Raw genomic sequence first — 27,868 nt, 5'->3', positions numbered from 1 at the left:
TTTTCTTTTTATCAGTAGATCACAGACCAGGGACTGTAGCAGGGCCTTGTTTTTCCCCTGTTCAGATTCTATGCTGGAAAAAAATATGAAAGAAACTCCTTAAAAAATTCCTCCCCATCTTCTGTTCTGTCAAGGGATTTGTGAACCAACAGCTGCTTTCCTTACACAGACCAGTTGTAAAGAGCAAGTCCCTCTGGCGAAGCTCGTCTAAATTTACTTGTGTGAGACAAGGGTTCTGTATTCCCAAAGTGGAGCTCCCACAGGTTAACGTCTTTGTAGCCAAACTATTTAGCACTGTATCCATATTTTTCAAGGCTGCCTTCTGCCTTTTAACATTATGCCTGAAATTCTCCAGACTGGGCTTAGGTATCTTAAGAATGCTTTCGTCTTCTCAAGGTACCGTGTGCTATGGCAAAATGTGAAGATGTTATACAAGAAGTAGTTCCAAACTATACCCTGTTTAAAGCATGCCATCTGGTAATCTATATGTAGAGTGGCAAATGGTTTGTGTCATGCAGTTCTCTCTATGGCTTGGATGAAGTGACTTTCCTCCATGCCACAGCAAACCTGAAGGTTTAGAATAGTGGCGAAAATAGTCTGTTCTGAATGTTGAGCTATCGCTTTCTAAATGGTGGAAGCCAACATGTGGAGTGACTTAAAATGGCCCCTATATGGCAACCATAAACATGTACACATGCCATAGGAAAGGACTAGACCAACAGAGGGTACCTGCTGACCAAACAAAGAGCAAGGTGTTTATCAACCCCAACTGCTGACATTTTTACTAGGTAAACTAATAATGCCATTCACCTTCCTAGTCAACAGGTGATTGGGTTTTCACAGCACTTGACCTAGCCTAAGAACCTAGAATAGCTAATATCTGTATTCTCAGTTGCTACATTATTTTCCTACACGATGCAGGAGTTTTGCTGTCATAACCAATTGCTCCAAGGTTGGTTAGGCTCCATAATAACGTTTTGTTCCAACCAGCAGTCAAGGCTTCACAGTTGAGGAGCAGATGTGCCCAGACAGTCATACATGTATAAATTTACTTATTGCATATTTGAAAGAGATGGTAATATTAAAGCATGGAACAGCTCTATTTTTACATAATTTGAAAATACGTCAGCCCAAAGGGAGAGGTCTCTTTCCTCTTGGGCAGGCTGGATTTCTTTTATGACTGTAATGCTTGACATTTCTGTGATGACCTTTTGGTTTTGAACCAAAAAAAAAACATGTCTGAATGTCAAGGTGGGAGGGGGCACTATAAAACATGTTACCATAGTTCCAGTTTAAAGTTTAGTAGGCTAATACTTCTGGCAAGGAAAATGTCAGAATAATGTACGTTGAGGATGTACATCAAACACAAGTAGGCAGTTAAGGGTTGAGAACACCACACATTCCTTTATTATTATTCCTGAGGGTGTTCCCTTACAGTTTTGGATTCTTATGTTTTCTGTCATTCAGATATATCTCAAATGGATCCCCCGTAAGTTATATTTTGTCTTTTGAGGGTTATGCCCTTAAAAAAATACCAAAGTACTCTGTGCCATCCCTTTAGAACCTTGGGAATAGTGGGGTCTCTCTGTTCAGTTCTTGTGAGCTGAGGTACATGAATATTAAATGGTGCTGAGAGACTATGTTTTTCACTTCAGATTTTGGGGTGAAAAGCTGGATGGGGATTGTTCTTTCTTTGTGCTGTTTTACTGCTATTCGCAGCCCTCATCAGCTGCTATTTTGGCACCACTCTTAAAAAATCTAACTCCTTCCTTCAAATTTAAGAAACAGTGAAGTTTTCACAAAGCTGGTCAGCTGGCTTGTTATGATTTAAGAAAAACAACAACAACAACAACAACAACAACAACAACAACAACAACAACAACAACAACAACAACATATTATTATTATTATTATTATTATTATTATTATTTCTACCCTGCCCATCTGGCTGGGTTTCCTCAGCCACTTTGGGCGGCTTTCAACAGAACATTAAAAACAGAATAAAACTTCAAACATTTAAAAAACTTCCCTAAACAGGGAAAGAGCAGAGTGTATATTTTTAAGTAAATAAAATAAATAACTTATAATCTAGCCAAAACTAATTGACTAAATGATGACTTAACTTGTGTTTGTGAAGCAGAGCATCTTTAAATGATGCTGAAGAAGCAGACAATTGGGGCTGCAATGCAATCAAGCTACAAAATATATGGAGAGGCGAGTGCTGAAGGGAGATCATGTATCTGCTTATAGCGCACCCAGTGTTGTGGCCAGTCGGTTTGTGAAGTGGGTGGTCGCGTATGTTTGTATGGAGAATTGAAGATTTCTGGCACCTTTTGCACTCCCCCCCCCAAAAAAAAACCAAGGCAAATGGGGATCGCACTGTTTCAGTGGGAGAATATATTTACAAAACACACACTTGCACACTTTCTGTCATTTCAGCTCAGTCACTTCAGCCATTTGGGCATATCAGAAGTTTTTAATGAGAGTAACGAGGAAGGACTGTAGCAGAGTGGTAACATAAGAACAGGCCAATGGGCCATCTAGTCCAGCGTCTTGTTCAATAGAAGCCTTTGAGAATCCCATTAGCAGGACCCAGAGTGCAAGAGCGCTCTCGCTTCCTGCAGCTCCAGCAACTTGTATTCAGAAGCAAACTGGCATTCAGAAGACCCAGGTTCAATCCCTGGCATTTCCAAGCACTATGGGGAGAGAATACTATCTGAAACCCCAGAGAGGAGGAGCTGCTGCTGCTGCCTGTTGATGTAGGCAGCACTGAGCTTAGATGGACCAATGTTCTGACTCAGTATAAGGCAGCTTTCCTATGTTCCGGTGAGCTAAATATGAAAGTTGCACCATTTGACCTTCCATCTTGTTGCAGATATGGGGCGCTGGGCTATAGTTACTTAGCACTTCCCATTTCCTATCTGGATATGTTGAGAGCATCTCCTTCTTTCTTGCTTCTCATGTTCCTTCCTGCCATTTAAAACAGGATGCAGGGATGGGCCCTGGTGAGTAGTAGGTCCAGTTCAGCCCACAAGGGCCCATTTTCCATGAACACACTATGCAGCATTGCTTTGCTTGTCTCTTCTGCTTAGAGTGCAGCCTTCTAACAGTTTATTTTAGTGTAAATAGCATTGTTTAAACATGGCAGTGAATGCATTTTACGGCATGTTTTCCCCAGTCTAGATGGTTATCTATGTGATGTTTGTGTGTGCATGAATGTGAAGAATGTCTTCCTTTCTGCCAGATTTGGGTAACTAAGTAGTAAGACTATATATCCTGCTGCTGCGCATTAGGCTTGATACACGGATAAGGAACAAAGCTGTGGAACCAGGAATCTGCCATCCCTTGCCTGCTGTGACTGTGTGCGTCTGGTTCTGCATCCCTGGCAAAAGCTTATTAGCATCAGCATAACATTAATAATAATAAAATAATATCTTTATTGTCATTGCCCCCTTTGGGGACAACGAAGATTGAAGAGCTATGGTTACTGGGCAGACTGGAGCCAGCAAACACAAAATGATATTAAGAAGAGCTATCTGCAACTCTTTGAGATAGTATTATCTCATGGCTTCAACTTGCAGAGCAGAAGGTGGTTCTACATTAAATTTCGGAAGTACAGAACTTTCATTGGACAGGGGAGTTGGTAATTTTACACACACACACACACACACACACACACACACACATTTTAGTGAAGACTGGATTATGGCATTCTGCTTGGCAGGACAGAAATGAAATAGCTTTATGGATTATGCTTCCCTGCCCTGTCGGATTTGATAGCTGGCTGTGTCTTGAACAGAGCTTGGGAAGGGAGATGGTTGGTAGCCTCTTGTAAACTGTTCAAATCACCCTCCCCAACTCCAGTTATTTTGGACTACACTTCTTGGCATTCCTGACTATCGACCATTCTGCCTTGGGTTGACGAAAGGTATGATTTAAATATTTTGGAGGGCACCAGGTTGGAGAAGGCTGCTCTAAGTTTTATGATAGGACTCTGGGGTATAGATAAATGTAAGTATAAAACAGGAAGGCTGCAAAATATTTTCACTGCCTTATCAAAAGTCTGCAAGTCCAGAAATTCTGTCACTCCTTCAGGCACAAAGATGGAAAGGTAAGGGGGAGTTACGGTATTTCAGAATAAGGTCAATGTCTCTCCTTTGGGTAGCCTTGTTAACCCACCCACCCCAGTTAATAACCCATCTCTGTATTATTTGTTTTTGTTAGTTATACAGGCTTACAAATTTGCTTGTCTGATCAAACCCACAGGGTTGGAAGATCCCCAGAAAGGCACCGAGTCAGACTATCAGATACGTTTTTCTGTACCCAGTAGAGATAGATAGCTCTGGGGTGGGGGGGATGCAAGAAAAGATTCCACAGCCTGCCTAGGCAATTTGCTCCATTGTTGTGCCATATGTTTAAAGATTATATGTCTTTCAAATTATAGATTTGAAAGACACAGACCAAAAGGCATAAGTCAGTAGATATTGAGGCCATACTTTAGTCTGCTTAAGAAAATAATGGAATTTCTTTGTCCATTCAGAAGGTTTCTAGAGGAACAAAGGTTACTCCTGATGTGGTTGGATGGAGTTGCTCTGTGTGTCTTTGGGGATATGAGCTGCTGCTTTGTGGGTTCTCAATGCTGAAGTAATAAGAAAAGGGATATTTGCTAATAATGAAATGCTGGAGAAGTTGGCAGTGCTCTTTGACCTTTCCTCTAGAACTGTCTTCACTGACCTCTTCAAGCTGATGCACTCCATAAGTACTTTAGGACTTGTTAGAACAGGACACGTGTGAGTTAAGTGTGCCTGCACATCAAATTTAAACCAGTTTCAAATTCATTTAATGGTCATAATGGTGCTCAGCCCAGGCATTATCGTTCTGTGATGAGGATTAGTGATTTCTGAGCATTGTCACAAAAGTAGTCCAGAGTCCAGAGTCCTTGGAGGAAGGGGCCATGATGGTTTCAGTGTGTAAGGTAGTTATGCCAAGAACTAAACACATAGAGCAGGGATGGAGAACCTGTGACCCTGCAGACTTGGTTGGCCTCCAACTCCCATCGGACCTATTCAGCATGGATGTTGGGAGCTGTAGTCCAGTAGCATCTGGAGGGCTGCAGGTTCCCCCTCTCTGGCATAGAGGCTGCTTGCACATTCATCCCAAGAGACCTGCACATGTAACTGGAGAATTATTTCTGTGACTACCCTGTGACTGCCTGGCCAGGTGTCACGGTGCCGTCAGGCAAGGAATGTCCAGTGTGAAGAATTGACTGTACATTCCCAGTCTAGGAAAAGTCATGTCCGTCATTCCTTTGTCTCTCAGCTGCTTCTAGGTGTACACTTGATGAGGTGGTTGCTGCAGCAGAGAGGTCCAGCTTATGCTGCACACAGGCAGGCGAAAATTCTGCTTGCATGTAACCAGCTTCTGCTCCTCTCACCTCTGGTCCTGGGAGACAGTGCAGCAAGAGAGGGGGGGCAGGTGGAGGAGGAGGTGTGGAAGCCCTTTCCTCTACACCAGCCAGACCTCTCCCTCCCTCTTGCACTTGTTCTTCACTCTCCAATCCTGCAGCTTCTTCTGCCTCAGACTCTCATCTTCCAGCTGTTACAGGCTCCCCTAGACCACTGATACCGTCTTCCAAGACAGTCACCAACCCCAGTTCTCTTGGTTCCCACTCCTCAGTATCCAGTCTCATTGTCCAGCCAGTCCCTGACGCCAGGGCAAGTCTTGTTTAGCTGCAGAAGAGAACAGAAATCCTTCATTGGTAGAGGCAGTTGGCTGTTGTTAAAATGCTTCTGTTACCCCAGTTATTGCCAATACTGCTTTCCTCAGTAGCAAGTCTGAGTGTGAGCAGACACACCTGCTCCTCGAGCAGGCCTTGGCACTTGGTTGTGGTTCTTCAGCGAGCCCTAAAATAAGACTTGGCTGCTGCTCGCGCACAGCCAGCTTGGTTCTCTCACCCCACAAGGCTGTTACGTACGTGCAAGCTTGGCTCTGAAGGCCAGGCACTCAAACTGCGGAGGCTTCTGTGATAACTGCCTGTGTACTTCAGAATTCTTGGCAGCTTAACAAGCACATCCTTTCTGGTTAAAAGGCAGTTGGTGGGGGGAGAGAGAGAGAACTTCTGTTCAGGCAAATGTTGAGTGTCCCTCTCCAATAACTGAGAACTCGAGTGCCTCAGATGATTCAAGAGGCTTTGCATCTCAAGGATCATCCCCTGCGTGTTTCTGGTGCCAGGTGGGTGCATGTGGTGTATGATTCATATGCCACGTTTACTGGGAAATGAAAGGGGAAACTGGGCCGGGCCAGCTAACTCTGTCGAGTCAGGGGAAGACCCTGTGAGAAATGCACACCCTCCTTCTTCTCAAGCCACTGTGGCTTTCGGTCATGCTGCTCAACCACAAATGGCCCATCTAATCTGGTGCGCTGCATCTAGCGGAGCGCAGGCCCTGGCAACTATCATAGCAAGGAAAGCCCTCCTCCTTTCCGCATGCCTTTGGCGAGCTCAGCATGGTCGAGTGCTGTGTGGTGCAACCGCTGCAGATCAGGAGATGCAACAGCCCAGCTAGAGTGGAAAGAGGATCTCCGAGAGGGGAGGCAAAGGCAGCTTCGTGTATGAGAAAGTGCATCTTGGGATGTCAGGAGGGTGTGGGAGTAAGGAAACACGAGCTGAAGGAAAGCTCTGGCATGTGAGCCGCACCGGAGTTGGAGCGGAATCCCCGGCCAAGCTTCCCAAGCCTCTGCGGCTGCCTGTTTTTAGCGTTCTGATGGCAAAGCGATAGTGAGCAGAGCCCACGAGGTCCCTGTGTCAACAGCGGGGATTATTAATAGCGCTTGTACTTCTAGCAGTTTCCTGATCCTGGGGATGCTAGTAGCTGATGTTATAGGAAAAACCCCACTTGGCAGGCTTCAGGGTCTGCCCTTCCTGCAATATGCTCTCTTTGCAGCCTGTTGCCTTTTGGAAGGGAGAGAAATGGACATTCCTGTGACCTCTCTTAACCTGTGTTGCAAAAGTAAACCAGTCCCAAGCTAGCTGCATTTAGTACAACAGGCTTTGTGTCTTACTCTAGGGGTAAATGGCAAACCGAGGGCCACAGGAATACCCACATTCTACCATTCATTCTACACACCAAAAGACTCTCAGAAGGCACTGATGGTTGGAGCCTTTGTAGTCAACTGCCTAGTGACTTGCCAGGATTCCTGAGTTGGGAGTTGTGGCTGGGGATTGCCAAGCCTGTTGTATGCAGGGGGTGGTGTTAAAACAGTGCAGAGCAACAAGCTGGAACTCTCCTTGGATTTGGGGATATCTCAGTTGACAGCCCTTTGCACTGAACTTTCTCCTGGCTCTGCTTCGCTCTCTAAGGAATAAGGCAAGATACAGTGAAATGTGTGGAACTTGATCTCGGCACCCACACTTCCTGCTAGAAGGCTGAGAGGAAGGAACATGCTTTGTGTGACTTGACCCAGCTTGGCTATTAAGCTGGAGTTTCTGCTGCCTTTTGAAAGGAAAACATGCCCCATTAAGTTAAGCTTATCACAACCCTGATTACAGATCATTAGCAGATCAAAGCCCCAAGCTTTGCTAGTGAAAGGGCTTATGATCCGGAATCAGGGCCTTTAGAGAAACTGTGTGTGCATGTTGTGTGTTGCTCTCTCTTTCTCCCCTCCCCCCACCCCTGACTTTAAGGATATCAGAAATAAATTCTGTAAGACTTCTTTATGCAGCATATTCAGATACGCAAAAATGCTAGAACAACAAATGTTCTTATTTCCGCTGCAAAGATTCAGTATGGATTAGCATCACTCTGAGTAAATGCAATAGGCCATTTTCAATTAGATATGCAGCAGCTGCTGTGTGGTTTGATGCTTCGTGGATATTTTAGTTTTGAATATGTTTTAGTTTCAGATGTAATTTTGTTGCTTATTATTCATTGTACATTGCGATGGTATCTGAGGAAAGCCAATCCACAAATATAATGATTAATAATAAAAAATAAGTTTTGCTTCACACGAACTAATATTTACGATATCTACAGTTTCAGAGACACAAAGAGCATGATTCACCTTCAAGTCCCATCAGCATAAGCCTTGTGTAAGGGCTTCCACCCCTCTCCTCTCCTCCCCCAACACTCCCCAGAATTGGCTCAGGGGTGTGTGTCAGGAGAACAGCCTGTGGGGATCGTTCCACCTAGCAAGCTGCAATATTTGTCATGACAGGATGATCACCATAACATGATGTTTAATTCCACCTAAAGCTTTTCATTCTCATCACACAAACACTATAGATTATTATATCATTCAGTTTGGCAAAATGTAGTACGGGTTTTGTTCATAAAAAAAACTTGATTGTTAAATGAATTCTTTTGCCAGCCTGATAGAAGGTTTGAAACTCATGTTGAGGTTCAACGTGAAAGTCAGGTTGGTTTATGTAAGATCTCTTCTCTCAGCTCCATAGGTGGGGCAGCCCCATTCCTAAAGGGGGAGTGTTATGTAAGTTAATACAGAGAGTTTGCTAACCTGACCTTTACATAGCTAATTATGCAGGTTAACAGAAAGTTTAGTATGAACACCAGGAATTAAATGACAGGCATATGTTTTGTTTTGCCAGGGTGTTAGGGATGCAGTGAACAAGGGGGATACCAAAAGGTGTAAAGCAAACAAATTAGTTTATGCTGTAATTTAGAGGTTAAAAATTAGTGAGGAGGTATCTCAAAAAATAAATTTTAATATTGTATCGCAACACCAATACAAACAAAACAAACAAAAACAGGTTTAAAAGCAAAGTAAGAGTGTGTTACAATGCAACCATGGTTGAGCATTTAGGGAGAGTGATGCTGAGAAAAATATGCATAACTTGTTGAAGTCAGTGAGACAGAGTCCTTAACTTTGTAAAATATTTACTACATTGTAGATGTCATTTTATAAACTTATAAAAATACTTTGTGTACATGTGAGCTTTCTCCATGGTAGGTTCACAGTACACCTTTTCAGCAATCCTCCTGTGCTCATCATAATAACTGCAGAATAAACAAATTCTTACTTTTTACTGCAGGCATGCTTCCTTATTGCTGGCTGACTAGAGAACACAACTTAAACTGAAAAGCAGAGAATCTGAGGTAGATTAGCCCATAATACAAAGTTCTAATATTTAACTCTTCAAGGATCAGCACTGCCTGTTTTTTTCAGAATCACTTAAGGGATTACAGGATGATTGTGATAATGAAAAACCCACCCTCAGTCAGGGAAAGTCTTGAGTGAGCAGAATTTGGGGGGCTCTCCCAGATGAGGCTTTTGTTGTGCACTTGTCTTGACCTGTTCACTGAATTTTTCAGAGGTTCTGTTCGTAAATTGCTCCTGTTCTTAAAGCAAGCTGTCGTTCTTTAAAGGGAGGCTGTCATGTCACACACAAACAAAAATTCCCCCAAATCCAGAGGGTGGGGAAACACAGCTTGAGAGGAGAGGTGGTGCATCATTTTGCCCCACTCTGGCTACAGGGGTGTCCTCACTTGACAGCTGTTATATGAATACAGTGGTGCCTCGCAAGACGAAATTAATTCGTTCCGCGAGTTTTTTCGTCTAGCGAATTTTTCATCTTGCGAAGCACAAAATCCCATAGGAATGCATTGAAATTCAATTAATGCGTTCCTATGGTCAAAAAAAGTCCAAACAAAGCCAAATTTGGTACAACAAGAGTTTATTAAGTGCTCTTTAAAGTCACACATACTGTAAAGAGCATTTCAAAAACTGAAGGAACAATAAATTAAGTTTCTAAACATGACAGAAAAACATTTGAAAATCAACAAAGTGTACAGTACATTTTCTAAGACTCTGGGGGACAACTCAAAGAAGGTTCCTCTTCCACTCTTTGCTTCTTGCTGAAGAACCCCCTCCTCAACTGTTCTCCCAGCCACCCACCACACAGAAATTCAAATCCAGAATTTTTTTAAAAAAACAGCAGAGTGGCCCAATGGTCACAGAAAATCATAAAACACACAAGCTTCCAGATTCTTGCAAACCCCTCCCCAACACCAAGTCCTTGAATTCCAAACACCCCAACCCAAAATCCAACCCCCCCCCCAAAAGTTTTAAAAGTTTAACTACCACACCGCGTTCTATGAGTTGCTCCTCGAAGTCAAGTCGCAACTGTATTAACAGTGTTAAGAAAAAGGAAACAAACTTGCAAGACGTTTTCGTTTTTCGTCTTGCGAAGCAAGCCCATAGGGAAATGCGTCTTGCGAAGCAGCTCAAAAAACGGAAAACCCTTTCGTCTAGCGAGTTTTCCGTCTTGCGAGGCATTCGTCTTGCGGGGCACCACTGTATAGTCCTAGTCTGTTTACCAAAGAGATAGGAAGGAGGTGTATGTGTGTCATGAATATTACAAAGGAAAGGCAGGAATTGGGACTAGCAGTAATGGAGCAGAAGGAAGACAAATTCTTGGGTTTAAATGAAGTGAGATCACTACAGAAAACCTCAATTCTTGCCTCTGATTGGGTTAAATATTTCTCCCAGTGTATCCATATTTCTCCCAATCACATGTACCAGCAGTGTGTAAGGATTTCTCAAACCAACCTGACTATGACAACCAGCCTCCTATAATAAGATAAAGGCCCGGTTTCCTGCTTAAAATAAAATAAAGCTCTTGGAGAAGATAAAAGCTTCCACCTGAGCTCTATAAGGAATATGCAGAATGGTTGGGTGCCTATCCTGAGTGGCTTATTTACCACTATAAACAACATTGGCCAAATGCCCTCTGGATGGAAAATGACGTATCAGTTTCCCGATTTATAAGAAAGGTGGTAGGAATGCTCAACAAACTATCAGCCAATTAGCTTGTTAGACATCTCTGCAAAGCTATATTCCCGGTATCTCCTTCAAAAATTGTTAGAGTGGTTGCAAAGTAACAACATTATTCATGAAGAACAAGCAGGGTTGAGAGGAAGATTGATCAGTATTTTACTCTGAACCATATTGTAAGGAAATATACATTGAGATTGATCTTTCTGCTGCATTCGACTCTTAATTGAAATAGACTCTGGGAGAAAATTCAAATTGCCAACGTTGGCTGCAGACTTCTGCTATTGATCCAAGAACTGTACAGTAACACAGAAATGAGGGTCAGAGTAGGTTTAAATGATGGCATGACCAATGCTTTTAAGACTTTGAGAGGAATGAAGCAAGTTTGCCTTCTGGCTCCCACTATTTTTAACTTTTATAGTAATGATTTGGTGTCATATTTGGCCAATGCAACCTCCCCCACCCCCCAGTAATTACGAACAGAAAGATCTCAGTCTTGATGTATGCAGATAATTTTAGTGCTTTCTTGATTGGGCCTCAGAAATCTCGTGGAGGTGTTCAGCATATACCGTAAACAGGAAATCCTATCTATAAATTACTCTAAAACCAAGATTATTACTTCTGGCAAACACAGTCCTTGGTATAAGTGGTGTTTAGATCAGAAAACTATAGAACGGACTAATTCATTTAGATACAGTGGTGCCTCGCAAGACGAAATTAATTCGTTCCGCACGTTTTTTCTTCTTGCGAGTTTTTCGTCTTGCGAAGCACGGTTTCCCATAGGAATGCATTGAAAATCAATCAATGCGTTCCTATGGAGACCGTCCGGGGACAGAGGGGAGGTGCCGCTCTGTCCCCTCTTTTGAAGCAAGGGGATACGGGGAGAAGATAGCTTCTCCCCGCAGCCCCTTGCTTCAAAAGAGATCCGGGAACAGCGGGGAAGACACGCTGCGCTTCCCGCTGTCCCCGGACCTGGGGCTGCGGGGATAAGATCGCTTCTCCCCGCCGCCCCTTGCTTCAAAAGAGGTCCAGGGACAGCGGGGAAGACCCGCTGTCCCCGGAGCTTGCGGGGCAAGCTTCGTTTTGCGAAGCAAGCCCATAGGGAAATTCGTCTTGCGAGGCAACTCGAAAACGAAAAAACCTTTCGTTTTGCGAGTTTTTCGTCTCACGAGGCGTTCGTCTTGCGGGGTACCACTGTACCTGGGTGTACCCTTTAGCGAAGCCCTCTCTTGGAAAGTGTCATATGGAGGCATTGAAAGTCAAAGCACAAAAACCATAGGAGCATTGATTAAGTTCATTTAGAGTAAGGGAGGGAAGGTAATGGAACCTGCCCTAAAGATACTTGGTAAGAAAGTGCTTGCTCAAATGCTCTATGCCACGGCATTGAAATCTGTGGCACTGATTCACACGTCATTAAGGTTTTGGGTGCAAAATATCCTCCCCCCCCCCCACGGAAGCTATACTCTCTACGATCAAGAATATCAGCAGCTCTTCTTCGTACGGAATCTGGGTGGCCAGCAATTAAGACAAAAGTGGATTGAGTTTACTTAAAGTATATATATTTTTTAAAATGCTACTATGCCTATTGAGTGTTTTTATGCACTGTGCTATATGGAACTAGGTGAAAACCAACTCTGGAAAGCAGCTTGTCAAGATGATTCAGTCTATTATTATTATTTTCCAGAACTGAGCTCTGCTTTAACCTTGAATAAGTGTCTACTTAGGGATTGACTCAAGGGACCTGCAACTAATTAGAAACACTAGATTTCCTCCTCAGTATCCACTCTTGAGAACAGAGCATTTTAAAGCTAGTTTTTTGACCAAGTTCTCACCAGCTTCCTCAGGAATTGCCTTTATTGAGCTGTATGTGATGCCCACTGCAGTCTTGGATGGCCAGCTCAAGAAAACCAGCCCATAGGCAGGCAGACTTTGTAATCTTGGTCAACCTCCGATGGAATACATCACTAAAACAATAAACTTATGAACTTAAAGCTAAACAATATACAGTGGTACCCCGCAAGACGAACGCCTCGCGAGACGAAAAACTCGCAAAACGAAAGGTTTTTTCGTTTTCGAGTTGCCTCGCAAGACGAATTTCCCTATGGGCTTGCTTCGCAAAACGAAGCTTGCCCCGCAAGGTCCGGGGACAGCGGGTCTTCCCGCTGTCCCCGGACCTCTTTTGAAGCAAGGGGTGGCGTGGAGAAGCTATCTCCCCGCAGCCCCTTGCTTCAAAAGAGGTCTGGGGACAGCGGGGAAAAAGCGATCTTCTCCCCGCAGCCCCAGGAACGGGGACAGCGGGAAGCGCTTCCCGCTGTCCCTGGACCTCTTTTGAAGCAAGGGGCGGCGGGGAGAAGCGATCTTCTCCCCACAGCCCCAGGTCCGGGGACAGCGGGAAGCGCTTCCCACTGTCCCCGGACCTCTTTTGAAGCAAGGGGCGGCGGGGAGAAGCCTGCCCCCGCCGCCCAGCTTCGGAACGATGCTCCGAAGCCGGGCGGCGGGGCGGGAACACCTTCTGAGGGCGGGCGGGGGGCAAAAGTCTTTGTTCCCCCCTGCCTGCCTTCCCGGGAGAGCGGAGAAACACAGCGCGTTTCTCCGCTGTCCCGGAGGGCTTTTGAAGGCAGGCGGGGGGGAGCAAAGACTTTCGCCCCCCGCCCGCCTTCAGAAGAGGTCCAGGACCTCTTCTGAAGGCTGGCGGGGGGCAAAAGTCTTTGTCCCCCCTGCCTGCCTTCCCAGGGGCTTTTAAATCGCCCCGGACAGCGGAGAAGTCCTCCGCTGTCCCGGGGCGATTTTAAAATGCCGCCCGCCAGCATTTTAAGATCGCCCGGACAGCGGAGAAGTCCTCCGCTGTCCCGGGGTTTTTTAAAATGCTGGGGGTGGGAAGAAAAGCCCTTGTCCCCCCCCCAGCCTTCAGAAGAGGTCCGGGGACAGACTGTCCCCGGACCTGGTCTGAAGGCGGTTTCCCTAGGAACGCATTAATTGATTTTCAATGCATTCCTATGGGAAACCGTGCATCGCAAGACGAAAAACTCGCAAGACGAAGAGACTTGCGGAACGAATAAATTTCGTCTTGCAAGGCACCACTGTACTAGAACAACAGATTTGTTCCGAAACTCAGTTTTCAGCAACATGTTCCTGAGGGGTAGCTGTGTTAGGCTGTTGCAGCAAAACCTACTAAGTGTTATGATACGTTAAAGACTAAGAGATTTATTGTGGTGTAAATTTTCACGGACTAGAGCCTACTCTGTTAGATGCAGGATGAAGTGCACTATAGCACACAAAAGTTTATGCCATAATGAGTATTTCAAAGCTCTGACGGGATACCAGCACATGCTGTACTGTCACAAACAGACTAAAGTCCGTGAAAACTTTTATTCACATCAGGAATATGTTTCTGTGCACTCGTACCAATGGTTCAGGAGCAAATCTCGCCAAATTCAGTGGGCCATAACTTCCCTTATGGTCTACCTGTGGTCACACTGCACAGGCTCTAAAATTGAGAATGAATTATCCCTGTGTGGTCTCTTACTGATCTTCAGTGTATGTTTTGACTTGGGAATCTTCAGTAACATTCAGTTCGCTGGAGTGAAAGGATAGTGTTAGGCAGCTTTGTAAATAAGCCCACCAAACCCCAAAACAAATTATTACTATCCTGCGTGCTGGAGGCTGGCAGAGGAGGTACAAAAAGGTTACTGCATTTCTATCTGGATGTGAAAGGATTAAACCATTAATACCCATAATGTTCTCTTGAGAATCAAAGGGACAGATAATACTCAGGTGCTTGGGAAAGTTAATGCACATGTGTTTGCTGTACAAGGAGGGGTGGGGAGGCACAATGAACCCTGGCTGCGAAGCTGATTTTTTAAAATTAATGAGTTTAAATATATGTTTAAGGCAGCAATCCTATCCACAATTGAATTGAATAGATTTGAAGAAAAAAAGCCAGCATTTATTCCCAATAAAGTTTGTGTAGTTTTAGCTTTACTACTGCTGACTGTGAAGGTATTATATTTCCTTCAAATCTGGGCTGAATTCTACAGGCTAAGGGAGAGTGCTTTATTCTGCCAAGGTTTCAAAATCTGGGAGAAAAGCAGGGATTCCCCCTTGTAACTTTTAAATGTGAAGCAGCAAGAGCAGGGACAATATGACACAGCAGCCTGTCATAGTAGTCTTCCTGCCAACCTAGCAGTTCGAAAGCACACCAGTGCAAGTAGATAAATAGGTACTGCTGTGGCGGGAAGGTTAACAGCGTTTCCATGCGCTCTGGCACTCGCCACGGTCCTCCATGTGCCAGAAGCGGTTTAGTCATGCTGGCCACATGACCTGGAAAGCTGTCTGCAGACAAACGCCTTCTCCCTTAGCCCGAAAGTGGACATGAGCGCTGCACCTTATAGTTGAAATTGACTGGACTTTACCATCTAGAAGTCCTTTACCTTTACCATAGGAGTCTCATCGCATGCTTTGCTGTGTTCTCAGCCTTAAGGAACAATGACAGCTGAAAGGGCACGTTGTGTATAACTGGTTTCACTATACAAATAATGCAAGAGTAATAGAGGACTGTTATTTAGTGCCATGAGCAAATGTCAAGGCAAGAAGAGTTTTCCATTGCTTCTTTCTCAACTTTTTGTAGCATGTGCAAGGGGCAGCTCTTAGAAAATGCCTCGTATTTATAGTATAATTAGCAAACAAATTGTATAATACACAAATTGGGCTGCCCAGATTTAAGTGACAGAGACATTTTCATTGCTGTATGTAGGAGCTAAACACAAATCTAAAGGAATCTCTAATTACTTGCTGTGGAAAGTGACTGCTTGAAAGCAATGCTAATGCAGGGTAACTGCCACATAATCTGCCTGCCCAGTTTTAACAGACTTCTGAAAAGTTTTGGCCTCATGGCAGGTGTGTGGGATACCTGGATATCATCAGATTACTGTCTCTTGATATCCTATCAAAACTAGAGCTATAGATTAAATCAAGAAACATGAGTCATTTTTGCTTTGCACAGAACGTATGAATATCCAGTTGCAGATTGGAATGGTTGCTGAGCCTTGCAGTGAGATTTGGATGCTTCTGACTATTAAGAATTACTGTTGCTTGAAAAAAAGCAATATTTTTGACGTTTACTCACATCATATAGAGAGAATGACTAACAGGGACCTAAAATGTGCTTTACACTTGTGATTGAACAGAGTGCTTGTTGCAGATACAGAAAGATAAGAGACCTCGGGTACAATTGTATTTTAGAACTCTGAGCAGTTATTCATTGAGCATCTATTCACCCGATCAGTGAGTGCTGGCAAGTAGTGAAAAGAAAAAGAATTCCTGTTGTTCCATTATTAGGCATCAGTAGAGCTCTGCTATTGCTTCACAGACGCATCTTTTGTCATCTTTTGTCTCATTCTTAGTCTGCTTCTGGCTGTTTTTTTTATTGGACCAAATTCTCTAAACTCAGCTTCAAATTTCACGAAATGGAAAATGTTCTGTTCTTCCAGTTTTGATCTTCTGTGTACAGTTGACAAGCAGGAAGCAGATTGAAGCAACGTGTATTTTGTTTGCACTCAGGCCCAGGCTGTTTTAAAATAGAACAGAAGTAGCCTGAGCAGCTTTTATCCTTGACACCTCCTTTAAGATTAGCTGCTTCCTATTTTTTTTGCGTGTTTATATACAAGTGGTGGTGCCTTTATATAAATGCTTGTTGCTCGTTATGGGATACAGCAGATGCAGAAAAAGTCCATGGAGCCAAAGCACCTCCTTTTAGTATGAACCGTTGACTCGCTGACACTTAGATTTCACCCATGTGCCTCAGAGTTTGTGTTGGGAACCACCAATGGTCACATGGTAGCCATTTCAGCACCGTTTTCCGTTCTTGCATTTTTCCACATTCAGATTGGCCACAAATAATAACACCAGTACTAGTTTTCTGGCTCAGTAATCTCCCCATAAGTGAAACTCTTTCTCTTTCTCTTTCTCTTTCTCTTTCTCTTTCTCTTTCTCTTTCTCTTTCTCCCCCTTCCTCTTCCCCTAGTGCTGTGTGGTGAATTGGATATTTTGGGTGACTTGGCTCCACTGAGTGAGAGGGTACTAGATGTCTTATTGTTTGGGCGTCAGAAGCTGACACGGGACTGGTTATGGCCAAAAAGAATTGGCTGGAGCTTGGAGGGTCGGGGAGGGCCGGGGCTGGTGTCCAAGTAGTGCTTGGGGTCTGGGGTGCCCCATGATTTCTTCATTTAGATCTTGAAGGCCAGGTTAGGTAGGTGGGAGGGAGGGTGAGTCCTCATTTAAAACACCTGGTTTCTTTGTCAACAGCCCCCATTTGCTATGGAATCCTTTTTCAAAAGGCACTTCAGGAAGAAGACTGCGCCGCTGGGGCCCCGGCGCACCAGTGTGGTGGCCCTGCCGGCCAGCAAAGCAAGGCGGCGCTCTGTGGTGGGCCAGCCCTCTGCCACCCTAACGCAACACCGCCGCAAATCCTGCGCTCATCTGCAAGGGCTGTCTTGCTTGGGCTCCCGGCACAAGCGCAGGGCGAGCTCCAGCAGGAGGCGATCCAGCACTACGACCCCTCGCCTGAGTCCTCGGTTTTCCGTCCAGAAGAAGCGCGGGGGGCGAGTACGCACCATAGATACTCATCTCATAGGGCCCTCCTTGCTGCTGGCCAGCCTCATCCAGGTGTATGAGGCAGAAGGAAAGAGGCAGTCGCCTTGCACTGAGAGCTCCAGCTCAGAGTCCCCCAAGGAGGGGCTTGAGGAGAGTGACTGGAGTGAGGAAGCTGCCTCTTCAGGCTCTGATGGTTCTGGCTTGAAAGCAGAGCAGGAGAGGAAGGAGCTGCAAGCTGAGCTTTCGCGGTGTCCTGGTCCTGCTACGCAGCACCCTGACGACCTGAGGCTTCTCCTGCGAGACCCTCATTACCTGCGCCGCAGGTCCTCCCACCTCCTCCCAGCAGAGTTTGTGCACAGCAGAGCAGCCTACGGGCTTCAAGGCCGCTACAGATGCTTGAGCCAGAGGCGGCGCTCAAGTGAAACCCCCAAGCCGGGTGCTTTGCTCCAGTCATGCAGGACGCGGAGGGCTGCCAGGAGGTGGAAGGTTCCTCTTGGGACCAGTTGGCTGGCGTTGACTACCCATAAATGCCTGGGAATGGATCTTGCCCACAATGGCTGCGGCAGCGACTCCCCTGAAGGTTGCAGAGCCCTACTGCCGTATGTATGGCTTTTTCAGGGGTACTAAGCTCTTTGGGGTAGAGGTGGAGGGGAGAGGACCAGCACAGCCCTGACTCACAACCACAGTGCTTCCTTGCAGGTTGATCAGTTATGAAAGAAGCACGCTTGAGCTGTGTCTTTCTGAGAACAGGACAGGTGCAGTGGGTCTCTCCCCCTCCCCCATTTCTGCCAGTTGCACTTCTGTCTGGCTCTTCCTCCAAGAAATTCTGAGTTCATTCGGCTGAGAGAAAGTGAGTCACCCAAGGACACCCTTAAGCATCATAGCCAAGCAGGGATTTGAACATGGGAGTTTCCAACTGTGACATTTTACACCTCTGCATTGCATTGGTCTCCTGGCTGCCGTGACCCTTCCCTCCCTGCTTCCTGTTCCCCCACCCCGGATAGTGGCGTAATGTGGTTGAATAAGGGATCTGTCATGGAAAAGGGATCCTCAATGTGGTCCTTGAGGGTGCTCTTCCATCAAAGAGCTGGCTGTTTTCCTGCATCTTCCCACAAAGTCTGTTTGGTATTGCAGGCTGCCTTTTACCTTGGCTAAGAATTGCCAGTTGGATATGGTGTTTGAATGATGGAGGAGCCAGAGTCCTGTAAAAGGACTTTGTATGAAACAAGCAGCAGCTCTGACCAATTAATGTATTAAGATGCACACAAAAGATTACATGTATGGCTTTAATGTCCCTTTACACAATTTCACAACACACACACAAAAACAGAGAGAGGGAGAGAGAGAATAGGAAAAGCATTCAGAAGTGGCAAATATTATTAATAATAGTAATAGTTTTGAAGGACCTTTATGACTGTAACATTGATTGTGTGTGGTGTAGTGCTACCATGTTTGACTTAGGTAGATTCACATCCCTGCTTAGCTACAAAGTTGACTGGGGTAACTCAGGCCATTTGTGTGTTCTCAGCCTCACCTGTATCCGAGAGTTTTTGAGGGTAAAAGCCTTTGAGTTACTTGGAAGAAGGATGGGATAAAAATGTGTGTGTGTGAGCGCACGCGTGTGTGTACACACACACATACATTGTGAGGAGGACAAAAAACACGAATTTGATTTGTCCTTGATGAATTGATCTAGAGTAAAACCCATGTGTGATCTTAAATGTGCGCTCTAAAATACCCAGCTGCTTCTCCCACTCTCACCCCAATTAGCCTTGGAATGTTTTGCTTCGGAAGCAGCAGGAAACCTAGGCTCTGTTTCATCTTCCCAGGAGTCTCACAAGCCTGTGTTATTGTGTTATTAGTCTTCATCCACTTGAGAGAATAGTGATCTGTTCATGGAATATGCTACACACACACACACACACACACACACACACACACCCCTTTGGGAGGAAGGATTCATGGAAATAGTATACATTCAACTGCCACTTGGATTTTTTTAACTAAACCACCACGTGCCTTTCTTCATGGCTGGTGTTTGCAGTGGCATGGTACAAAATCCACATGGTAAATTTCAGCTTGCCAGTAACTTGGCATTTATTAGTAGTTGTTGTGTGGCATGACTTAAAGCAGTTGTGAAGAATAGTCTGTTTTTCACTGCCACAAGGTAGAAAATAAAACTTACTGCCTACCTCTGAGTTGGGTAAGTATTACCTGCTCTGTGATTTCCGATAATTTCTGCCTCATTTTAGGCAGCTTTTTTGAATTGATATTAACACATGGAATGCCTTTCTTTTTAGCATCCTTTCCCCCCAGAAGGCTTGCAAATGCTGCATTTAGGAATAATAATGATTAATATGATTCCAGGTGTTTTTATGGATAATCTTCCTGTCTTTCAGAAAAGCTATTGCCAAGTCTGGTCTCCAGCACCTGGTTGCCCAGCCAACCCCCCCACTAGCCCTGAGAAGTGATTCAGACAGGGAGATCCGCAGTACTGTCGACTGGAGCGTAAGTTCTACCTTCTCCCCTTGGGGGGAGGTGAGCAGGGAAAGATAATGAATGGGTTCTTTCCCATTGGCTTGGCTGCATAAGTTTTGCCCAGTACAAATCCACACATAGGTGGCTTTCTGGAGCAAGGGTATCATTGGCCAGGGTGTAGTCTGAAGTCAAGTCACTTGATGCATCAGCCTTGCTGAAGCCAAGCAGGTCTGGTCAGGAAACAAGTAGTGCATTTCTCTGGAGTGATGGTACCTGAGTTTCCACAGGATGGTTCCTGTAGCTCTGGTTGTGCTCTGCATTACAGCAATCAACAGGCAGCATGGGAAGCTGCCATGTGGGTGAACTCAAAGCTAACCTGTGAAGGTCAAATGGGAGCCATGTGTTGAAATCTGTTTATTTCCTGCCACCTTGGCAAGTCCCCTCCTGTCCCTATATCTATACCTGAAAGTATTTGGCCATTCTATGCTTCCCATTGATCAGAGCCATTGGTATGTCGTGCTTGTAAGGTGGGACCCCTGACCATTAGGTCCAGTCCTGACTGACTCTGGGGTTGCAGCGTTCATCTCGCTTTATTGGCCGAGGGAGCCGCCGTACAGCTTCCAGGTCATGTGGCCAGCATGACTAACCCGCTTCTGGCGAACCAGAGCAGCGCACGGAAATGTCGTTTACCTTCCCGCTGGAGCGGTACCTATTTATCTACTTGCACTTTGACGTTCTTTTGAACTGCTAGGTTGGCAGGAGCAGGGACTGTGGAACAGGAGCTCACCCCGTTGCGGGGTTTCGAACCACCAACCTTCTGATCGGCAAGTCCTAGGCTCTGTGGTTTAACCCACAGCGCCACCCGTGTCTCATGTCGTGCTTGTAGGCTGAACCAAATCCTTTCCTTGTGCCTGCTTCAGGTCAATGGCAAATAACTGGTGGGCACAGGAAAGCAGAATGTGCAACAGGATGATGCCAAGACATGTGTGTGGCGGTGGAGTCTTGCCAAAAAGAAGCTTGGTTAAAGCAATGTGTAGTTTTGACTCAGTTCATCTGTGGGGCTGAAGTGGAGAGTCAAGTTAGTTCCCCTGAAGCTAATGACCGGATGTAATTGTGGGTAGGTTCTGAACTGAGTGTGACCCTGCAACAGTACTGTGGAATGACAACATTACTTCTGTCTTTCAGGAGGCTGCAGTTTACGGGGAGCACATTTGGTTTGAAACCAATGTCTCTGGGGACTTCTGCTATGTGGGGGAACAAAACTGTGTTGCAAAAATGCTGGTAAGTCTTGGCAAGAGGATGCCCCTAACTGGTCACCTTGATTTTTGTGTGAGTCTGCACCACCATCTAGTGGAGGAAACAAAAAAATGCCTTAAACTGCACATCCCAGAACACCATCAAGCAGAGGTTACGAGAGCAAATATTTTTCTTTGGGGAAAATGAGGGTGGTGTACGGGGGGGGGGGGAGTGGCCCTTCATATCACTTCTATTTGTGCAGTGGGTATTGGCACCTGGTGATTTCTAAAGGATACTTAGCATACATTGTGGGATATGGTGTCTAGCAAAAAATCTGGAAGTATGAACATGAGAAACCTTTCTGCTTATTGTTTTGAATTGCAGTGTGTGTGTGTGTGTGTGTGTGTGTGTGTGTGTAGTGTTATTAGCTGCACAGAGAGAACCTGCACATTTACAGCGTATTTCTACAAAAATGTCTAAGTAAAAGTGGGGCAATGTATTGGTGGTGGAGCGTGAGCTTTTTGTGCAGAAGGTCCTTGGCGGCTCCATTTAAAAGGGTCTCAAAGAACTGCTGCCAGTCAGGCAACAGCCTCTGGGTCAAACTAGATGTGATATTTGCTCCATAGGTTGTTCTTTTGTAGCTCTTAAAAAAAAACACCAACCTGAAGGTAGAGGGCCTGAACTGGATTGGCACCACCAAGCAGGGCTTAAACTCTTTGCTCATGGAAAGGTCCCGATCAAAATTATTTCTCCCGCCTCCCCCCACCCTGCCCATATCTTCTTTTAACAATTTGAGGGAAAGCAGTGCAAGGGCAAACTAGTCATGTTGTGCAAAGCAGCTTCATGTGTTATAGAGAACGATGGTTCAGCGGCAGAGTACATGCTTTGTGTCCTTAGGGTGGTAATTCAACTAAGTTTTACTGGGAGTAGATCCATTGAAATTCATGAATATGAATAAGTGGGTTGATTCTGGGTAAAACCCAGTTGAATACCGCCCGTAAGGACCCAAACTCATTTCCCCCAGCATCACTCGCTAGAAAAGATTGGAGGTGGCAACGCTGCCTGGGGCCTTGAATGAATTGCCACTCTTAATAGTGGGCTAGATGGGCAGGAGGGTGACCAAGATGATCAAGGGTCTGAAAACCAAGCCTTGTGAGGAACAGTTGAGGGAGTTGGGTATGTTTAACCTGGAACAGAGGAGATGGAGAGGAGGTTTGGTAGCCATCTTCAAATATCTGAAGGGCTGTCACATGGAAGATGGAGCAAGCTTGTTTTCTCCTGATCTGGAGGGGAGGACCCAAACCAGTGGATTCGAGTTACAAGAAAGGAGATTCCAACTAAACATCACAAGAGGTGGTGGACACTCCTTCGTTAAGCAGAGGTCATGGATGCTTTAGTTGATATTCCTGCACTGCAGGGGGTTGGACGAGGGACCCTTCCAACTCTACACTTCTGTTATTCTGTGATGATAAGTTGGTAATTCTGCCGAATGTCCACACACTCCTTATCTCTGCATACTTGTTGTTCAGCATTTGGTGACCTTCCTTGCCCTCCCAACTTTTTTTTTTTTAAAGTAGCAAATTCTGCAAACTGCTTTAAATGAGTTTTATTCATTCTAGCCACTGTATCTTCCTAGTATTAGAATTCAGGATTTTCCTCCCCCTTTTGTACTGTGCGCCTGTATCTTTTTTGGCTGCCTCAAAAGGGTGAGTCACACTGAAAAAGCTTTCCAGGAAGATTTAGAAATAAAGAAAAGCAGGCAGAAATGCAATCACAAGCTTTATGTTTATCTTGTAGAGCTGGAAGAAACTTCCTTGATGCAAATTCATCTAAATTAGCTTGTAATTCTCCCCCTGATTGCATGGTGTTTTTATGTTTTTAATTCATAAGGCTTTTGGGGGGAAATGAGAACCCACCTCAAGTATACAGAATGATAGAAATAAATACATATTTCCAGCTATCCCTTTGATGGCACCCTTTGCTTTGCGGGTAGGGGGCTGTGATCAGTCGGTCAATATATTTCAGTGCCTGGATTCCATTTGCTTCATTAAGGCCAACAAAAGTGGGAGGTAATGCACTCCATGCACAATCCATTCCATCTCCATCCTCTCCCCTGGTGCATATATTGGGATGGAAGGACGAAGAGGAAGCCATTACCTGCAGCATTCTTACCCTACACTTGTGTGTTCCATATGGTTTCTTCTCTGCACAAACAGTTATTTGAGTGTTGAGCTTGTTGCAGGCTTGCCAGTCCCTCGCAGATGATGTAAACTTCTTGTCTTCCTTGTCTTGCAGCAAAAACCTCTCTCCAAGCGCAAGTGTGCTGCCTGCAAGATTGTAGTCCACACACCCTGCATAGAACAGCTAGAGAAAGTGAGTAAAATCTAGTTAAGCTCTTGGCCTGTGCTTGGAGAGATGGGATATCAACCTCCTTTTAAAAAAAGGAACGTTCCTGCCAGATCCAATTTCCATGAACGCTTATATGCCTGCTAGGAGAAATTCCTAAGAACCAAGCTCCCTCTGTCATATTTTGTTCCTTCTTGACTCTGTAGGCAAATAACTTTTGCATTTAGAGATGCCAAAGCCGATAGCTTTGCACCCAGCTGGCCTTGGGTTCAGTCTCTGGTATCTCCACTTAAATGATTTCAAGCAGCAGGGCTGGGAAATGCCTCTGTGAGAGGCCTTGCAGGGCTGCTGCCAGTTAGAATAGATAGTATTGAGCTAGATGAATTGATGGCTTGACTCAATATAAAGTAATCTCATATGTGCATATGCTCAATTATTCATTGAGAGGACTGAGTGGGAGGAAAGAGGGAATGGCAAATAATGTAGTCCTCGCAGGACAGAAATGCTTCACATTTTATGTTATATTAAAAAACAACAACAACAAAGCTTTCCACCCATCTTTCTGTTAAATCCACAGATAAATTTTCGATGCAAGCCTTCCTTCAGGGAATCTGGATCAAGAAATGTCCGAGAGGTAAGAGCTTTGTGGACTGTTTATTGATCTGTAGCACAAGGAAATTGTGTGCATGCACCCTTTGATGCAGGTGGCTGTGAAATCTTTGGCCTCATTCGGTTCTGAGGTGACAAACTGCCCATAGCCAGGTTTAAAGTTGTATACCTCCCTGAACTTGAGGTGCTAACATGTGTCTGAGCAGTAAAAGACTCACTATGGCCCATCCCTCCTGAGCATTTCTTTTGAAAATTTGCACATTGAGGTACAACAGTGAGATGCCACCCATTATCTATTATTGATACATTATAGTAATGAGTGGAGTTTTCTAATCTAAGGAAAGAGTCAACTAATTTACCAGTTAGTACAGAGGTAGCCAGTGTTATGCCATTCAGATGCTGTCGAGCTACAACTCCCATCAGCACCAACCAGTATGACTAATGATCAGGGGTAATGGGAGTTGTAGCCCAAAAACATCATTGACTACTCTTGAGCTACTAGTAATAACCTCTGAAGGGACTGGTGCATGCTGGGGAGTGCGTGGCTAGTCACGGCATACTTCCACCACTTAATTCAGTCCCTAGAGGAAGAGAACTCTCCATGGTGCTGAAAGGTAGAGGGCTGGGCCAATGAGTATCCATACTGGCAAACCGTCAGGCAGCGTCCATACTTGAAGTGAGATTTTAACACATCCACGTGCTTACAGCTTCATAGAGAAAACTTGAACCTGTGCTTCACCTGAACAGACTTTGCACCAGCTCTCAAACTGGATGTAGACCTAAAGGAATCTTCCTTCGAACATATTTTTAAAGAGCCAAGCAATTTTAACATACAGACATAGCATTCCCAGTGGAGGAAGGTGTACAGTCGTACCTTGGACCCTGAACGCCTTGTGAGTCGAACGTTTTGGCTCCCGAATGTCGCAAACCCGGAAGTGAGTGTTCTGGTTTGCAAATGTTCTTTGGAACCCAAACATCCGATGTGGCTTCCACAGCTTCTGATTGGCTGCAGGAGCTTTGGTTTCCGAACGTTTTGGAATTCGAATGGACTTCCGAAACGGATTCCGTTCGACTTCCGAGGTACCACTGTAATTCTCATTCTTAGTAACCAAGTCACTATGGTAACCCTTAGGTTTTATCCTGACTTGTTTTTTGGTGTGTTTTCTCTTGGCTTGGTGGGATTAGAAGTGCAGCCTATCTTTGAGTCTCACCTTTGTGACTCCTAATAGGATCATTATTGGAGTGAATCTGGTGAATATCTGAGTAATCAAGAAATGTTAAGAAGATTGTACAGGAAAAGATGTAAAAATAAATACCTGGTCACATTTTCCTGAGTTGCCGTGCTTGCAGCGTTCGCTTTCAACAGAGACTAGGGAAAAAAGTAAATTATGGTCTTTGCTGAATACTTGCACAAATTTATTTATGTATGTATTGCATTTATATCCTACCACATGGCCCTTATAAAATGGCTCTTGGGGCAGCTTACAGTTAAGAATAGAGCAATAGTTAGTAGTAAAACATTAACAACCATAAAAATATATAAACAATTAAACATTTACAGGGAATAAAAAAATAACAAGTTATCATAAAATTGGCATCTGTTTCTGCCTCTGAACACCAGCTGAAATAAAATGCCTTTAGCTAATTTCTGAGAGACAAAGATAGCCAGTAAGGCCTTTTTTTCTTCTTTTTTGCAACGGGGCGGTGTGGTGGGGAAGAGTGAGAAATCCAATAAGGGAGAGGGCACTTAATTGCAGAGAAAGCCCTGCTCTTTGCCCCTGTCCATTGATTTCAGTCAATGAGAGAAGTCTTAGTGCATAGGATTGCTGAAAATCATCCTGTCAGCCACCTTCAAAGCTACAGATTGCATCCCACAGAACTTTTTTTTCGACATAACCATGAAATGAGCAGCTATCTCATGTTGTGGTTAAGTTAAGGTAATTTCACTAAACAGCCTATACTCATTCGACTTCTAACAATTTAATAAATTTGAAGCCGTGAGGATCCATGTTGTTAAATGGGACCAGGAATTTGTTCCTTTTGCCGCTAAGCACAGCCTTGCCTGTTACTCCTGTGTATTTAACCTCGTTTCAGAAAGAAAAGCTACATATAGCATAATCTCTCTGTGTTGTAACATGGATTGCTTGCTCATAGCCTTGAGGTATTACTCGCGGCAAATATGTAGATGGTAGACTATTCTTGTATTCAATGCCATGTAATATTGTTTTGAATAGTTTGTGTTTGGTGCATCTTAAAAAGAAAGTACTTGTTTCATCTTCAGTAATGGGCGCTGAATACTTTCCTTTGGAAGTGCTCTGCATTTGTCCTTGTTTGGCTCTGAGGCATACTTTCTGAGTTTGAGGGGGTTCTGAAGCAGGGGAAGGTGAAGGTGGCTTACTCTGTTCTGGATTGTCAAGGCAGCATTGGAGGCCTTGGCTTCTAAGCATCCCAGCCTAGATGTGTGCTCAGGGGACGGTATATGTGTCTCTCCCATTTCCTCGTCCTTTAAACTGTTCACATGTTTCTCCACAGCCTACAGTAGTGCGGCATCATTGGGTACACCGGAGACGTCAGGAAGGGAAATGTCGACAGTGTGGAAAGGTGAGGGGGAAACCTGTGCGGATATAGCTTGAAGGGTACAATGAAGCTGGAACTGAGATCTGCAAAAAAACCTTTTCAGATCAAGTTTCTTACGCAACTTGAGCTTATATCAAGCGCTTCAGTTGCTGGGAAGCGATACAGTACTGAAGTTTTGTTTTCTGACACTGCTACACATCTTTCTGAGGCCTCTTCAGTATCACCTCTTTGTTTCCATCTGAAGGCATGTTTTTTCAGGCTTTTGAGAGAACTTGAGTCTTCTGCACAATATGTTTTGAATTGCCTGGCTTTAATATATATCTCTCTCGCTTGGACTACTGCAATGCGCTCTACGTGGGGCTACCTTTGAATGTGACCAGGAAACTACAACTAATCCAGAATACGGCAGCTAGACTGATGACTGGCAGCAGCCGCCAAGACCATAGAACACCAGTCCTGAAAGACCTACATTGGCTCCCAGTGCGTTTCCGAGCACAGTTCAAAGTGTTGGTGCTGGCCTTTAAAGCCCTAAACAGCCTCTATCCAGTATACCTGAAGGAGCGCCTCCACCTCCATCGTTCTGCCCGGACACTGAGGTCCAGCACCGATGGCCTTCTGGCGGTTCCCTCACTACGAGAAGCCAAGTTACAGGGAACCAGGCAGAGGGCCTTCTCGGTAGTGGCGCCTGCCCTGTGGAATGCCCTCTCACCAGATGTCGAAGAGAAAAGTAACTACCAAACTTTTAGAAGACATCTGAAGGCAGCCCTGCATGGGAAGCTTTAAATGTTTAATAGGTTATTGTATTTTAGTGTTTTGTTGGAGTCCGCCCAGAGTGGCTGTGGAAACCCAGCCAGATGGGTGGGGTATAAATAATAAATTATTATTATTATTATTATTATTATTATTATTATTATTATTATTATTATTATTATTATTACTATTGTCGTATGCAGCCTTGTGATTCTCAAATGATGGGTGGTTTAGAAATAAGTTACTATCATTGTTGGCATCTGTTTGTCTCGAGAGACAATAGAGTGTGCCTCGCGGGGTGAAGTCAAACCACTGCATGAGGAGCACCGAATGTATTTGACCCTAGCTTGGCTTCAGGAGTTGCTGGAAGGAGGCATACAAGGTGCCATTCAACAGTCTTAGGGACTCTAATCTGGATTTGTGTAGAGTTTCCTCCTTAGCCTTTTCTTCTCCCCAAGATATTCTGCAAGGCACTGAGGGATCAGAGTTTTCC

At 44.8% G+C, this 27,868-nt stretch overlaps 1 protein-coding gene across 11 annotated transcripts in view; it reads left to right on the top strand.

Annotated features, from left to right (window-relative positions):
* Window positions 1-27,868, top strand: part of DGKZ (diacylglycerol kinase zeta) — a 146,759-nt gene that overhangs the window by 74,049 nt on the left and 44,842 nt on the right. For 7 of the 11 annotated variants that reach the window (XM_081163761.1, XM_081163763.1, XM_081163767.1 and 4 more), the window contains 5 exons: window positions 19,779-19,887; window positions 21,043-21,138; window positions 23,389-23,466; window positions 24,017-24,073; window positions 26,581-26,649. In XM_081163761.1, coding sequence (XP_081019887.1) covers window positions 19,779-19,887; window positions 21,043-21,138; window positions 23,389-23,466; window positions 24,017-24,073; window positions 26,581-26,649 — 409 coding nt within the window. Of the gene's footprint in view, window positions 1-2,803; window positions 2,827-6,160; window positions 6,232-17,091; window positions 17,979-19,778; window positions 19,888-21,042; window positions 21,139-23,388; window positions 23,467-24,016; window positions 24,074-26,580; window positions 26,650-27,868 lie in introns of those variants that run through there. The other 4 variants (XM_081163762.1, XM_081163759.1, XM_081163760.1 and 1 more) reach the window with 3 other exon arrangements.

Source organism: Podarcis bocagei, assembly GCF_964188305.1.
Source record: "Podarcis bocagei genome assembly, chromosome: 1".
In the NCBI taxonomy this organism is placed as follows: domain Eukaryota; kingdom Metazoa; phylum Chordata; class Lepidosauria; order Squamata; family Lacertidae; genus Podarcis; species Podarcis bocagei.
Note: the sequence above shows the minus strand (reverse complement) of the source record. Positions and strands in the feature narration are given on the sequence as shown.